Source organism: Tasmannia lanceolata, unplaced genomic scaffold (assembly GCF_043159265.1).
Source record: "Tasmannia lanceolata isolate RefF3 unplaced genomic scaffold, GAP_Taslan_0.1 ptg000020l, whole genome shotgun sequence".
Taxonomy (NCBI): Eukaryota; Viridiplantae; Streptophyta; class Magnoliopsida; order Canellales; family Winteraceae; genus Tasmannia; species Tasmannia lanceolata.
In genome coordinates, this window is record NW_027518697.1 from 5119467 (window position 1) to 5136562 (window position 17096).

The 17096-nt window shown below is 37.4% G+C and overlaps 1 protein-coding gene across 1 annotated transcript; it reads left to right on the forward strand.

The window, feature by feature from the left end:
* The first annotated feature begins 1844 nt into the window (after nucleotides 1–1844).
* LOC143854367 (protein WVD2-like 7) lies at nucleotides 1845–9831 on the forward strand. The gene is made up of 10 exons (XM_077364270.1): nucleotides 1845–2102; nucleotides 2513–2583; nucleotides 3766–4485; nucleotides 4674–4895; nucleotides 5765–5808; nucleotides 5907–6017; nucleotides 6098–6194; nucleotides 6296–6367; nucleotides 7209–7319; nucleotides 9209–9831. The coding sequence occupies exons 2-10, from the start codon at nucleotides 2548–2550 to the stop codon at nucleotides 9674–9676; spliced, it is 1881 nt and encodes a 626-aa protein (XP_077220385.1). The 5' UTR covers nucleotides 1845–2102; nucleotides 2513–2547; the 3' UTR covers nucleotides 9677–9831.
* Nucleotides 9832–17096: the final 7265 nt, after the last annotated feature.

Sequence of the window (17096 nt, forward strand, 5' to 3'; positions counted from 1 at the left end):
GATTTTTTGGGTCAAATTTAGGAAAAATCAAAATTTCGGTCGAAATAAATGACCGTTTCGGTTTTTACCCATTTCGGTGTTGGTCTCCACTGAAATTTTCACCCATTTCGGTGTCGGTCTCCACCGAAATCTTCGGTCGAAATTTAAAACCATGTCCACAGTACACGAAATGTCCCACAATTTCAACTGAAATTTTGTATTGTATTAAATAAAATATTATTTTAAATGATTTGGTAGGGATTTCGTTCGAAATTTTGGTTTCTGCGGACCGAGACGCATTCCTAAACTGAAATTTGAAACCATGCTTTTGAAAGGGAGATGATATTTTCACCCCCCTGCATTACATGCACGCTCCTCTTATAATGTGATTTCTTATAAGGTGATTTGACGTGAAAAGTGGGCAACTTTAACGTTTTTTTTTTAATGTCAAATCACATTATTAGAGGAGCGCGCGGGGGAGTGAAAATATCGTCGCCCTTTTGAAATGGTGCTCTTGAACTTCCCAAATATCCAGCTTCCCCCCTGAAGTCTGACATGCCAAGTGCTCCAGACTTTTTGACGCCAAATTCCATGCCAAATATAGCTTAAGAACATTTTATCCATTGAATGTGAATCACATTATTGGACATTATCAAGCTACTGATCGGGAAACTAGGGTTGTCAGTCAAAGTCTAATTTTGGGGCGTTGCCACATGTATATGATGAAAGGTGTTGGTATCCATGCACTAGCCACATCCCCACAAGGGAAAACCAATCAATTATAGTGGAGAAACCGTGGAGCAAGATAACTACTCGTGGGTCCTCTCAATATATGAAATCAATATTGCTGACACATTACTTTTTGAACGGCAAGTGCATGTGATACGAGAGCTCCGTGTGTGAGTGCACCGCAAAATCCGCCTTTTTATTCATTAGTTTTTTGTACTATTAAACTCTCTCCACCATCCCTTTGCTTTTTGTTGCTCGTGCAGGGATGTGAAAAGGTCACGGCCATATTGTTTTCTATTTAAGATCCAAGTCGAGTATGATTTGATACATAAACCGAGATTTTATACGGTGTAAGCCCTTATGGTCCCGTATTTTTTCAAAAAATTCTGTACGGACCACATCATAGGATGATCCAAACCGTCCATGTGATGGAACACTACAGGTTGTACCCCAAAAATCATTTTTATAGGATGATCTTAGCCCTCCGATCTATAGAGATTTTCATATATTCGGTCGATCTATAGATCGGAGGGTTGGATCTTCATAAAGAAATGATTTTTTTAGCACCACCTATTTATGTTGTGTTCCATATCACATGGACGGTTTGGATCATCCTATGATGTGGTCCGTACGACACTTTTTGAAAAATACGGGAATATAAGGGGTAACACCATATGAAATCCCACATAAACCAATTGTGTATTTATTGAGCTTTGGTTGATCCGTTAAAGAGATGGACCAATTAACTGGACGGTCTCGATCATCAAGAACCAAACAGATGTTGGTGTGTACGATTATACACAGGATGTTCTGTGTATATCCGGTTCACTTCAGTATTTTTGGCTTCGCCATGTCTTTTCATTTCAGTCGTTAGCCGAAGTCAAATCTCTTGTGGGGTCCTAAAGGAATCATTCGCACCGACACGTGGAACTTTCCTACGACGGTTTCCGTTAGATTCAATTAAACTTCCGTTAAATTATCCACAAATGGAGGACAGCGATTGTATCTAAGGATAAAAGTTAACATTTGTTTAACGGACCATGACGGCAAGCGCAAGAACTAACTCACCACTCTCTGAATAAGACAAAAAAAGAGGAGACAGCGATAGCACCTTTTAAGCATCTTCATTAACTCATCATGCAAGAAAAACTCTAAAAAAGTTCTGGTTTTTACTTACGAGTGCGCTTTCGAACAGATCGGATCTTGTTTCTTGATTTTTAGGTGTCGCAGATCTTCGATTCTTTGAGATCAAGCGGAGATTTATTCGATCGCTATCATTTTCAAACGATTTCGTTAAATGTGGAAAGTGATTTTAGTGATTTATCATCTCACTTAGGAAACAGAGGATTTGACGATTTCTGTTGATTTTAGGGTTTTGTGCTTATCATCTACAGGTATTTTACTTCGAATTATTGTATTTAATTCTCGATTTTGAGAGTATTAGTCATTCATACCAATTTCGTTTTTTCCTTTTTGATGATTTTGATATAATGTTTCTTGAAATTTACTTTTGTTCTTCATTTTTTGTGTGCCGACAACTTGAAATTCTCATTTTTCTTTGATCTCTCTCTCTCTCTCTGTACACATTTGTTTTAATGAATATCTGATGAAGCTTTATGTTGAATGTGGTACTATTGTAAATACTATGGATTTTCTGCCAGATATTGAGGATTTTCAGCTATTTGCGTGATTTGGAAGTTTAAACCCTAACTAGTTGAATCAATTGGTCAGGAGATTCTTTAATGTGCTGTAAAAAGCTTCTATATTAATCCAGATATATTGATTGGCCACTTCATGTTTGTAGGTGCTTGAGAGATGTGGTGCTTTCGTTAGCTTGTCATGGCAGGAGAAATCGAAGATTCCATTAACTTTCAGGTTTGATTTCAATCTAGAGTACATTCGGTTCTGAAATTAACGATTTTTCAGGCATCTCTTGTCTATTTACTATGACTAATTACTCATTGTGTCTAGTAACTAGATTCCAAGCGATTGATATAGGGGCATTGACTTCATTTCAATTAATTTAGCTTATTGATATGGTTTTATATCTGTTAAGTGGATTTAGATCGAGGTTGGTTGTGGGTTATCGTCATTGCTTCTCCCCCATTTAGAAAAGCATAGGCACAATGTACTATGTGACTTTATGTGGGACTAGATGCCTTGGTATTCAAAGTCTCTCCTTGTGGAAGAGCAGATGTATTGTAGCATAGGTAATTATGCTTGGATCCTTCTAGAGGCCCAATGTACCTGTTTGCATGACACCCAAATCCTTTACAAATACTTCTGTTGGTTAAATAATTGTCTTGTTTCAAATATCTCTCTGTATTCAAATTAACTGCCATGGATTTTTCTTGTGTCTTATATTTGTAATTATAACTTTGAGTATGTGTCTTACAAATGCTATTTTAAATTTATTATTAATTTTATTGTCTAAGTTAAATCTAGTTAAGTTTAATGATATTTTATCTATAAATAACTTGTGTCTTATCTCATAACAATGGGATACACATATTTGTATCCGTGTTCTGCATTTTGGAAAATGCTAAGTCATATCTCCATTATCATGTCCTTTCCGTATCTGTATGTGTCAGGGTATCATAGAGTATAAGTGGTACTAGTGTCCTCTTATCCATAGGGGGAGGGCTTCCCATTCTCTTCCTTCATATTTCTCTGTGTTTATCACTTTATCGGTTCTTGTCTTTAGGTCTATGTAGACCCAGTTATTTTTACAGATCATGATGTTAAACAATGAATGCTATCAGTTTGCATGCTAAGTTATGCGGTCATAGAGACACAAGAACACACTCACATGCTTATAGAACACACATGTAAGGACAAATGTAAATTCATCCGTAAGATGAGCTGGTATAAAAGATCACACTACTAGAAGAGTGTGATACCACTGGCATTTTCTGACTAGTTCAATACCTCAATTATCAGGGTAAACTGGGGTGTTTTTTCTCTGAAAAAGTTAACTAGGACATATACTTATTTCTTTCCTCAATCTTTCTCTGTTGGTTACCCCCTTACAATTTCCAATCTATAAAACATTGGCAGGTGGATTGTTTGCCCACTGGTTCCATCTCATTTGGAAGATTTGAAGCTGAATCTTTGTGTTGGGAGAGGAGGTCATCCTTCTCACACAATAGATACCTAGAGGAGGTTGAGAAATGCTCAAAACCAGGTTCAGTTATCGAGAAGAAAGCTTATTTTGAAGCCCATTTCAAGAGAAAGGCCCTTTTGCGAGAGGCTTCATCTGAGTGTCAAAATGAGGTTGATGAGCAGACGACTTCTGAAAATGAAATCCTTGACCACATGAATTACATGGAAGAGTTTGAGGAGCATGGTAATGAAGGAGCCCATTTTGCTCACTACGATGAATCTCTTGATGGCTCTGATGAACACAAGTATGAGGTGATGGAGTTTGAAAGAGAGGAAGAAGAAATTTTACCATATGAATTTCACTTGGACTCCATTCCCACTAATGCTAATGCAAGGTCGGATGAAGGAATTCAACATATAGAGGTTGATGAAACACTCCAAACCCCATTTGTATCTGAGATCACACGGCTAGTTAATGAAGATTCAAAAACTGAGGTAGAACAGAAACTTGCTGATGAGATAGAAAATTCAAAAATAGAAGTAGATCGTATTATTCCAAATGAAGCTGAAAATGTGGATGGATTACTTAAAAGGGGAGATGCATCGATAAAGAGTCATACCTCTGCAAAGGATCATATCTTTAGCTTGGAAAAACAGCAAAAAACTTCTCTCAAGGTCAGATTTCTCTGTTTTATTTCTGTCCATTGTTCTCTTTCTATTTTATTATATTTTTATCAGTCAAGCAGAATATGCACAGTTCACTGCATAGACATAATTTGCTGCCTCATATGCCCTTTGGAATATTGATTGGTAGCATAATTTAGTTTTAAGCTTATGCTTATTCTCCTTGCAATGATTTCTAGGTAAGGATCACAACAGAACAGAAAGCCACCAAACCCAAAGTGACTGCTCAGGTTCCAAGAAAAACTTCAAATGAAAAGACTTCCTTCTCTTCTGTTAAGACTTTGACAAAGAACCCCTTGAAAATGGAAAGGGACAGTCCACTGAGAACCAACAGGGAGAAGAGGTCACCATCAAAGGTTCCACAGACTAAATGTTCTGTCTCAAAAAATGTGAAATCAGAGGTAAACACTTGATCTAGCAATTATGCTATTATGCTATTGCACTTTACTTTTTTAATTGTACTGTGTCCCAAATTATGTAACTTAGAATGGATATCAATGTCCAATATGCGAAATGCAAGAAAACCAACATGTTGACGTGCTTGTGCAGTTTTATGATTGTATTGAAGTATATATTATTAATTTCAATATCAGTTCATATGTGTTCCTGATAAATATAAACAAGCAATACACACGTGCGCGCGCGCACATACACACACACGAGAGAGAGAGAGAGAGAGAGAGAGAGAGAAGAGGTGTATCTACTCGATCGAGTAGATAGCTTATCTACTCTGTCGGCCAGAAACACAGTGGGCCCACATTGTTTGGATGATCCAAAGCATTCATTTAATAGGCCCTCACATAGATAGGGTGTGCCCAAAAAATTAGCTCCATAGGATCATCCTAACCCTTCGAACTGTGGAGGTAAAAAATGGACAGATTTGTGAAGGTTTATCTGTCCATTTTAAACTCCACAAATCGAAGGGTTGGAATGAGCCTTTGGAGCTGATTTTTTGGGCACACCCTATCTATGTGAGGACCCATCAAATGAATGGTTTGCATCACGCAAACAATGTGGGCCCCACTGTATTTCTGGCCGACGGAGTAGATAAGTTATCTACGCGATCGAGTAGATACACTTCATGTGTGTGCTTATGTATGTACAAATGACGAAAGGGACAAATCAAAGTTGCCTTAATGGTGATTCAATATGTCCAACAAGTGTACCTGGCATGAGTTTCTGACAGCAATCTTATAAATGTGAAGTGTCCTTACATAGGTGCAGCATATGTTTCTTTTCTCTTTGACCGGAGCTTGACATCCTCGTGCAGGATTCAGAAAATGCGAAGGCAAAATTAAGTCAAGACATTAGAAGGTATTCATGCTTTTCTCACACTTCAAATCTATATCAAATATTACTCACCATGCACCTTTATATTTATTTTATCTGAAATGCCTATATTTCTTGCATAGTGTGCACAATATACATATCAGTGACAACGATCTAAAGGCAAAGAAAATAGGTGCTACACCTCAACCTGCATCTGGAAAGGGTGATTCCGTAAGACACCAATCTGGGAACAGGTTTGTAAGAAACATGGCATTACTTGTTTCGCGTATTTCTTTATTTTGACTTTCTGATAAACAACCAGTCATACATATAGGCCTAAGCGGACTACAAACTCAACTAAGCCTGACTTAAAGGCAAGTGGTGCAGTTTTCAATTTCAAAAGTGATGAAAGAGCAGAAAAGAGGAAAGAGGTATGTGATTGTGTGGCTCCCTTGACTTGGTACTTGCTTCAACTACAAAGAATAGAACTTTATTAGCTTACTAGTTTATCACTGTGGCTGATCTGATCCAGTTCTACATGAGGTTGGAGGAAAAGATGCATGCTAAAGAGGCTGAGACAAACCAGATCCAAGCAAGAACACAGGCACGAATAATCTGCCTATAAATTTACTTGTATCATTTATTGAACGAAATTTGTCATTCTTCTAGTTAATCTGCAAAGATGGGATCAGTATTTCTGGTACCCCACTACATCCCTGATATAAGATCTTATTCACAAAGCTCGGTTACTGGAATTTCTTCTCAAGGGGATTGCTTGATATACCAAATTTTATGGGTTTTCTTGTGTTTTTTGCTGAATAAATCCCATGAAATAAAAAGGTACTTATCAAAAATAGATTAAATGTAAAACTATTGATAAAATGTGAAAAATATGGAAAAAGAAGATAAAATACAAATCAATCAAAAAGAAGAAGCAGATAAAATATAATATGTGGTTATTTTGTAAGGGAGGTCTTGTCACCCTTCATTTTGGTAGCTGTCAGTCCATCCATTTATTTAGAATTACCTCAATAATTCATATTTCTCACATTGAGTAGGGTGAAACAGTTCCAAGTAAAACTGTTAAAGTGATGGGTGGAAATTCCCAGAACTGGTAGGTGGCAATACTATGTTGGTAGAATTAAGTGATTGTTACAAAATACATGAGATATTTGTGACAATCTAAGATCCTATTTTATTGAATCCTGAACTTAAATAATGTTGGTAGAATTAAGAGATTGTCCTTGATTCCTTCTGTAATTTTTCTTGTGATGAGTCAAGGAAAGTTTGATTGGTTTTTGAACAAGGTTGCATTCGTCATCATTTTAGTTTTGACAAAAAGAATTTTTTAACTCTTCTTTGTAACAACTTGTTTTTGGTTGCCTATTTTCCCCATTTTTTCACCATTTGGAGGTATCTGATTTGCTTAATTACTAACCATGCAGGAAGAGATACAAGCTGAGATAAAACAGCTTCGAAGAAGCCTTAACTTTAAAGCAACACCTATGCCTACTTTCTACCATGAACCTGTGCCACAAGGGTCTGATAGCAAAAAGGTATGTGGTTTCTCTAAAATTAGTCTTGGAGTGCATAATATCTTTCTTACAAGTACAAAGAAACAATGGATAGAACTTATAGGTAGGTTATTTTCTTTGCAACTTGAAAGGAATGCTTAGTTTTAGTGGTATCGAAAGAAGTGTTTAAAAACTCAGACTCGGACGTGAACTGATGCAAGGTAAAAAGGAGTCGACTCGGGTAAGTCACGCAGTCAATTTTTCAATAACTTGGATGAGTCAAAGGAGTCTTTGATTGAGTTGGTAGGGTAAAACTCGGACTCATTTGAGTACTCCGCGAAGGTAAAATCGAGTTGATGTGGGTGATTTGATGATTAACCCAGGGAGGTTTTAAACTGTGATGAAATGTGTTTTATATTATCAGAAGTAGCAAGATGAACTTTGATTTTTGTTGTTAATGAATTAAAGAGACCCTTAGTATAAAACGGATCTCTTTTTTTCTAATAAAAAGTTCTCATTAAAATTATATTACTGCTCTCTTCATAATATTGCACACTGTAAGAAACATTCAGGGCTTGGAGAGTCAAACCATAAACTGTCCTGGGAAAACTGGCATAGGTTTTGCACAAGACATTGAGCTTAACATTTTGCTTGGTAAGGCTTAACAGATTTCCTTACGACAAAAATTATTCCTATTGCTTAGAAATTAATGCTCTCTGCGATAATGTGTGGAATGTAAAATTGCCTCATTTTCATTGGTTTTATACTTCTATCTTTAGAGAGATTAGGAAACAGCCAAACCCAATGTCACTATGTGAGAGAAGCAGTGGCTCTGGCTTTCCCACAAGAGAATAGTGGTCATACCTTTCTGTTTCGAGTTGGATCTACAGAAGGATAAGCCAATGCTACTGGTTTATGCTTCAAATGCAGTTCATGAACAATTTTGAGCTCGAATATATAAGTTAATGTTAGGTAATGATACCAGTGAAACCATAATGTCTGAATAGGTGAGAAAGTGACCTTTTTCGTGCCTATAAGATCTCTGTCATTGCAAACAACGGAAATAGCACACTGATCTGAGAAAACCTAAAAGCTTTGCAACCCAGTCACTAACAAACAACACAGCTTTGCTCAAGTTGTTTACCCACAGTTCCAAAGTTTTGCATGATGGCATGGTGTACACATAATACTGGTAGCAGAAAGGTGTGGTGCTCATGTCTTGCTCGTATGCATGTCACACTCCGCTCTCCAACTTATGTATTAGCCAGTTAGCATCTCCTGATTTATCTGTACATGCTGTGAGTATGATCAGCATTCACAGGTTTGATTTGTGCTGGATAGCCATAGGTTCTTGGGATAAATTATTAATTTACTGGGAAGTTCATATGGATTTCAGGTGTATTTTCTGTGTGTGTGGGTGGGTGTGGGTGTGGGTGTTTGGGTGGGGGTGGGGGGAAAGAAATTGATTGACTTCTCTGGTGAGTGGATGATACTGATTTGTGACCTGCACCAGGTCTATCCAGGTAGGGATATTGCTGCAAGAGATAACCAACTTAAGCATGCTAACCCATCTCCTTCAGTATAGTTAACTGCGTTTTTGTTAATGCACATCACAGTTAAAAACTTGAAAGGGTATTATGATCGTCTGGTTCATCTTAATCTAGATATAGCTAGCTGCATAAAAACCATAAAAAAACATGAAAGGGTATTATGGTTTTTATGTGGGTTTTTTTTTTTTTTTCCTCTTAATTTGATTGTTAAAAACATTTTGTTAACCGCCCAGTTTTGATTGCCAAGAAACCCACGCAAGCCCCATTGCATTTCTGTGAACTCCTGATGTATCTTACCATGTCTATTATATTCCCTGTTCTACTACTTCCAGTGTGAGATTAACTGCAGGCTCCTTACATTAGCCTTAAAAAAATCCCCAGGTCACTATTCCTTGTATGAAATCTCCGAAGCTGCGGAGTAAGTCTACAAGTCCAGGAAGTAGAGATGCAGCACAAGAAAACACACGGGCATTTTCGAAGCCTACAAATCAACAAGACCTCTCCAATTGTGAATCTCCGAGCAGAGCACAGCCACAAGTCCAAGAAACTCCAGCATCTGAAGCGAATGCTGAATGTCCAGTTACGAGCAATGAGTCTGATACTATATATGAAGTAGGAAATAGCAATAGAATTTCTCAATGTAGCAAGAGAATTGAGGCAGGAAAGAAAGAAAGGAGTAAAGCTACTGCTAGTATACAACAGCATGGGAATAATAAGATGAGGAAAGGAGAGAGAGTTAAGGCAACAAGAGTTGGAGTTGGCAAAGGTGAAATAGTAGGGAAGGCAATGAAAAGTTTAGTTGGTGGGGGTTCGGGAATGGGTCATTTAGCAGTAGATGTTGCCTCCTAAGCTTGCTTACTTTGTACCTTCTATACATCTGTCTTTTTTTAGTGTAATAATCATGGTAAGTTGGGATTCTTCCCATCTGGGACCTCTCATTATCTTCTTTTCTTGTAGACTTCTTTTACTCATTTAATAATGAAAACAATTTTACTCTCTAGAAATCCTATGGCTCTAAACCAATCCGATGACATGCAGAGGAAACTAGAAAATAACACGCACAATGATAACACTAGTATCTTATGTGGGTTTGACAAGGGTTGCCTACATCTATGGGAGAGGATTTTTCACTGTGTAAGAATGAAACAAGGATTACAAAGCTCTCTAACCCAGCCCCCACTCTCTTTTTCACACAAGCTGAAGATCATCACAAGAGCACACCTTGTACAAAAGCATATTTTCTTTCCTCTCTCGCATTCCATAAGGTATAGCATTACCTTATATACATTAGGTTTCACCTAACACACGAAGAGAAACAATGCTCCACCTGAAATCAAACTCCTATGAATCGAATATTTGAAAAATTACCCAGTTCTTCCCACAAAAGAATCAAGAAAATGATCGACACAAAAATTACATGAGTGTTTACGTGGTTCAACATCGATTACCTACATCTAGGAGGGGAGAGATACAATCACCACGTATGTGAGAATGAAACAAGGATTACAAAGATATAAGCATAGATCTCTCTAATCCAATCCTCACCCTGTATTTCTCACAACATGAAGATCGCCCTAGGGAGCACACTGGTCTGCATTATAGATAGGAGTAAGCCTAAGAAGTCACCAACTGCTACTATAGCAACCTAGAAAGTTGTCCAAGATTAAGTGATGCCAAGTTCAAAAACTCCACCATCAGTACAACACTCAAGCCCAGTTTGTTTTGGAACTTTGAGAATCGATTTTGTGCCCAAAACTGATGCCCTGTTTATTTTGCACCTTTTTGAGCCCATTGTGATAATTTTGAGTCGAATAATCAGTTTTGGACTCACAATCAGTTCTCAAAATCCAATACAAACAGGGCCTTTGGAATTTTGTAATCAATTTGAGACAAAAAATGATTATTGGACTCTAAATTATATGTAAATTTGAAACTAGTAAAAATTTAACTCACAATCGGTACTCAAAATCCAAACTTGGACTCAAAATAGTAGGCATTAGAGGTTTAGTTTGTCTCGCCCTCTACCCAAAACTTAGTCCCTGTTTGTTTTGAATTTTGAGAACTGATAGTGATTCCAAAACTGACGATTATTTTCACTCTAATAATCAGTTTTGAACTCTTGGACCAAAACAAACAGGGCCTTAGTGAATGTATTTTAATAAAGCGAAATGATAAGTGCGCCCCTTTTCATCACTTGGGACACCCAGCAGTGTATCAATGACTGCAGAGGGGCTGATGTACTTCACGTCCGAAGGATTCAACGGATAACACTGCAGTTGAGTGTCCTAAGTGATGAAAAGGGGCGCATTTATCATTTCCCTTTAATAAACTATGTATTCCTTAGGGCCTGTTGGATTTTGAGAACCGATTTTGTCCAATAAACTGATTATTGGAATCAGAATCGGTTCTCAAAATCCAAAACAAACAGGACCTTAGGATATGGATCACAGGGATACTGTTCGGATGCAGCCGTTGTTCCCAAAGTCTTTCCTTCACCATTCAGATTCGTTGGATCCATTGGATTTTATGGGTCCATTGACACTTCTATTAATTTTAAGTCCAATAATTTTTTACTTTTCATAAAACTAAGGCTACTGATATTAGTACTACCATGTTTTAATAATTGCACAACTCAGCTAATTTTTTCCTTTTTTAATTAGCAGTTGAGAGCTTTTGGGGAGCTCCTAATAACTTTTGACAGCTGTTAAACAACCAAAATACAAAATGAGATAGTGCAATCAGCAAAACATGGTAGTGCCAATATCAGTAACCTAAAATCACCTCCGAGTAAGACAAATCAATACACTCGCAATCAGCAAAACAGGGTAGTCCCAATATCAGTAACCTAAAATCACCTCCGAGTAAGACAAATCAATACACAGACTCTCTCTCTCTTTCTCTCTCATTTTCATACCGTACCACCACGAACAAAAACTGATACCGCCACTCCAATTCACCCACCACTCTCCACGTTTTGCTCCACGTTGTGGTGTCAGTGTGTCACCATTACGAGAAGGTCGTCCTAAATTAAGGGCCCACAATGAGCAGCCAATCTTAAGCCTACTTCAGGTGTCCATGTTTTTTCTTATCATAATGCCACGTTTAAAGCCTAGTGATTTTCGCACTACCATGTTTTAATAATTGCACAAACTAAACTTATATTTTCTTCTTTAGTGCATTTATTAGAGCTTTTTGGCAACTGTAATAACCATTGACAGCTGTTTAAATAATAAAAGACAAGATGAGTCAGTGCAATTATAAAAACATGGCAGTGCCAATATCAGTTGCCAGTTAAAATTGTAATTTACACTACAAGTGGGGGTCTTTATCCGACCTCGCTCCGAATTCTGTGTCTTCAAATTTCGGCGTGCTCTCTGGAACACTGTCGAAGATTTTCGCCAGAGATGTTTCCAATAAAACTAGTAATATTAAATTAGGTTACAGATATCCGCACTTCCGTATTTTGATAATGGCACTACTCTGACATGCATTTCGCTGCCTCGTTTTAGTACGTGCTGCTATCGCATTAAACGTGACCACCCTTTTCCTGTCTTTCACTTTGCACTTTCCTCTCTTCCGTAAATATACGGAGCTCTGTTCCTTTCTATGCTTTGTTCGTCTTTATCTGTCCATTTCTTATACTAAAATAGCAAAATTTTCCACCATCTTGGATAAAACATGCTGATTTTGATAATTTTGCCTTGCTCCATTTTGGTTGCCGGAATTTTTTTTGGTTCTTAGGATTTCTGTGGAACAAAAAGCTCCCTGGGAGATTGGTGGAAAAAAAACTCTCGAGAAGTATCACAATAAAATAAAAATCCCATGTTTGGTTGACCGGACTATGGTGGGGAACTTTGTTTGGTTGCTTGAACTGTTGGGATGAAAAATATTCTTCCACAAGCTTATTTTTTGTCCTTGGGATTATTTTGGATCCTGGGAGTAATTTTTTTTCCAGGGTAGGGTTTCGTGCGGGCTTATTGTGATTCCTAGGATTATTTTGGGCCCAGCAACCAAACGTGGATTTCTTGCGGAAATTCCACAAAAGTCTCAAGAACCAAAAAAATTCAGGCAACCAAACGGAGCTGAGGGAAAGATAAAATGCGCCCCTTTTCATCACTTGGGACACCCAGATTCAACACCCAATATTTAAAGTTTTTTTTTTAAAAAAAAAAACAAGTAAATTTTCGTTGCTGCAAAAAAAAAAAAAAAAAAAAGCCATTAATGCCATTAAAAAATGGGCGATGATATTTTCACTCCCCCTTGCCTTAAGCGCACGCTCCCTTATAATATAATTTTACGTGAAAAGTGGGCAACTTTAACACTTTTTGACGTCAAATCACATTATAAGAGGAGCGTGCGCGTAATGAAGCAATCCGTAAAAAAATCCCTAAAAAATCCATTAAAAATGAGTTTACCAAATACTAGAAAATTTATTTTCATGGAAAGAATTCCGAAAAAGAAATTTCCTAAATCCAAACAGCCCTAGTTTTCTCCGGAAAATATCCCATATATGAAAAGTTATAAATGAACGAATGTATGAAGGGTATTTTTGTACACTAGGGCCCTCCAAAATTATGTGTCTATGCGTGGCTCACGATCATGATTTTACACATAATTTGAGATTTTTACACATCTTTTGAGATTTTACACACTTAGGGCACTCGTTACTAGTCGTTAGCAAAACCCCTCAATAAATACCAATCTCTCTCTCTCTCTCTCTCTCTCTCTCTCTCTCTCTCTCTCTCTCTGGAATCCATGTTTTATCCAACATCAGCTATTTTTTCCTGTCCGGGATTCTCATCATCATTACTGCCATCATCAATACTATAATCACCATCACCACCATGGCGCCCACCGATTATCTACATCAACTTGAAGAGAATCCTCAACTTAAAGTGGGGCTACATGGAAAGAAACCAAGAAAAGTTCATTGTAAGACAAATGAAGGGGATCAAATTCTTAAGGATGTGAGAAGGGAAAAACCCACATCAGAAAAATCTCAAGTTGGCCTGTGTGAAGTTGAGGAGGTGATTCCAAGAGTCTGCTCAGATTGCAATACCTCCAAAACCCCTTTATGGAGGAATGGCCCGGCTGGCCCCAAGGTGTGTAATATTTATTTGGCTGCTTATAATACTAAGTTCTTTTTCCATTTTTTTGACTTTTTTGTTTTAATTTTAGCATTAGTTTTGCTCTTGGGTTTAGTGATTTCAATGACCCACAATCCCCTTTTTTCTGAATGATTTTGTAAGCTAAGAATTCATAAAGACATTTTTCCTCTGCCTTAGTTATTTTCACTGGTCCATTTACCCATTTTTTTCAACATTCCCTTACTATTTCTATTTCTAAAGTTAAGCCTATCATAGTTATTCTTTTCCCTTCTTATTCAAACTGTCATTACCTATTAATGAATGTTCCTAAGTTTTTAATTTTTTTTTTTACTATTTGTCTCGAAAGTGGATTCTGATAATGGGTCGGATTTAGAATCTCACTTTCTTGATTCTAAAAGGCTACTCATATTCCCACCACCTTGTTTTAATAATGGGACAAATTTCTAATGTATTTTATAAGTAAACCAGCTGTCAAAGGCTTTTACAATTCCAAATAAGCTCTTAGAAGCCAATTAAAGAGGAAAGGAGAAGTTGGGTTCGTCCATTTATCAAAAGATGGTAGTGTAAATATCAGTATCCTTCTAAAATTTGAAGTATTCATTAATTTCTCCCTTTTTCAGTCTCTGTGTAACGCGTGTGGGATCAGGCAGAGGAGGAAGATGAGAAGAGGTTTTGATTTTGTTGAAGTGGGAAGAAGGGATGTGTTGATGAAAAAGAAGGAAGTTCAGGAGAAGGTTTTATTCCTTCTAGAGAGGAAATTTGCTGGGAAAGAAGAAGCAGAGGCTGCTGTTTTATTGATGGCCTTGTCTTGTGGCCTCTTTGTTCACTCCTAAAATTCATTTTTCTTATTTTATTTGAAACCTTTTGGTCTTTCTCAATGAAAAATAGTCTAGCTGAGAAATAGCTAATACATTATGTCTTTTATTTTTTTCTTCTTGGTTTCAGAAAAAGGTGTAAATGAGAGAACTTCTTACTTCTTCCTGTCTTTGCTTTTTGTGTATCTAAAGCCAAGAGAATTTATATGAAAGTGGGGCATTGTGGTCATTTGCACATCTAGGGTTTTATTTTCTATTCTATGAAAGTGGTGCTCTACTTCAGTGGCATTTTCGTTGTTTTAAGTACGGCCAGTGCCATTTCTATAGCAGGCTTGTTTTTGTGCTGTTAATGGGCTGGGTAGCCCATTCGGCTTCAAAGGCCCGGTACTACATTTTTTAAAAATACAGTGGGTGATCGAAACCACTCGTTCTGTGGGGTTGCTCAAAAGCACATCTCCATAGGATGACCTAACCCTCCGATCCTCCGATCTATAGAGGTTTCTATATCGTGCAGTCCCTCACAGATTGGATGGTTTGGATCATCCTATGGAGATTATTACTTGATCGGATGATCCTATCCCCTTTGATCTAAAATGGTTCAGTTAGTGGTTCTGCCAAGAAAAATGTAGAGATTTTTTCAGTCAATTATCCTAAGGATGGAATGTCTATTCAGCATGAGGGTCCCCTCATGATGATCAACAAGATCAACTCTCAATTGCACTTTAAATGTCCCAATGTGGGGCCAACAAATTTATCATAGGATTGATCCTAACCGTGGATTTCCTGCCTATTAGTTGAACTCAAACTTTAAAGGGGAAAACCCAAGTGATTGGGCCGATCATTTACTGCTAGACCCAGTTAGGCCCATTGGACAGTCTCAAGGAGATGTAATTACCTAAATAAGAAAACAAAAAGAAAGAAGAACCTTAAGCCGTTGAAGTTCTATTTTTTGTTCCAATTTATGCCACAAACAAGATTTTTTGGTGTAATTAACCAGTTTTAATATATATAATTTAACGCATAGTAACTGAATTGGCATATGATTTAATCCAAATCAAGTAATTAAGATAAGAAAAAAGGCATTACCATTCAAGTCCATACTCTTTCTAACGGTTGTTTTTTATTTCACTTCATCCATTGTCCTTTTCTTCGCATACACCTTTCAATCATCTGCTTCAACAGAAATCAGAAAAAAGAAGAAAAGAAACCACCCCATAACCCCTCCGATGAAAATTTGAAATTAGTTAAAAATTTCCACAATAATTCCCCACTGATCAAACTAACGGTTACATCAAAAAATAAGAAAAAACACTAACAAAATCAAATGCAAGACCATAAATAGAGCTCCACTAGAACCGATTGTCGAAGAAAGGGACGAATTGGGAGGTGGATTCCTGTAATAAAAAGGAAAATAAGGTAAAATTGGGTTAGGAGGGGGAGGCGCAAGGATATTAACATAAGTTGGAGTGAATGGAAAATAAGGTGGAGGGTAATATCCGGGATTATAAGGAGGGTAATAAGAACCGGGATTATAAGGAGGGTAATAAGAACCAGGACTCGAAGGCGGCAGTGGCGGACTTGGTGGAGGTGGGCAATTCGTGGTGGACGTGGGTGGCGGTAAACAAGGATACGGGCATTCGGTAGAAGGCAAATTGTTTAGAATTTGATCGGAATTCCTCACCTCCGACGTTGCGGCCATCGGAAATTTCATGATCATGGTTAGTAAGAAGAGGGTAAAGATAAATTGTCTGAATTTGTTGGCCATTTTCTTCTGAAATGGCCTAGAGAAAGAGAACAGGATTAATGGTTTCGTTTCTTGGGGAAGGGGTGGTGTTTTGTATGTTTAATTGTATTATCTTTCTTTTTTCAATAAACCGGTAGGAGCCAACAAACTCTAGCTTACTCATAATAAAAGATGGAGAACAGGGAGGAAATAATGAAACATTAGGTAGGATGGGGGAGACGACCAAAGTATAGTTTAGGCATTTTTTATTAGAGCTATATGGAATAATTGAATATTGAATATTGATAGTAACGTCTCTCTATGTTTTTGTTGTGTAAGCGTCAAATGGGTGTAACTACGTTGTACCCTTTTTAATAATGGGAGTGTTGATATTGGCTGCACCGTGACGACTCACTTAAATTGGAAGAATGCTACTATCATTCACTTGAGTAGTCGTGTGTTTCGATTTGATCTGGAGCACATATGTGGAGAAATCGAGACCGTTGATTTGGTAAGCCTTAGGGAGCAAGTCGGTGCACTTGATTCGATGGAGAAATAGCAGCATTTTCTTTTTTTAAGGACGGAGTTTCAATTCCAGCTTACCAACGAACAAGAGGAATATG

Coding starts and splice junctions, on each gene's coding strand:
- LOC143854367 (XM_077364270.1), top strand. CDS start 2,548: ATGGCAGGAGAAATCGAAGATTCCATTAACTTTCAG. Junction 2,584..3,765: donor AAGATTCCATTAACTTTCAG/GTTTGATTTCAA, acceptor AAACATTGGCAG/GTGGATTGTTTGCCCACTGG. Junction 5,809..5,906: donor TTAAGTCAAGACATTAGAAG/GTATTCATGCTT, acceptor TTTCTTGCATAG/TGTGCACAATATACATATCA.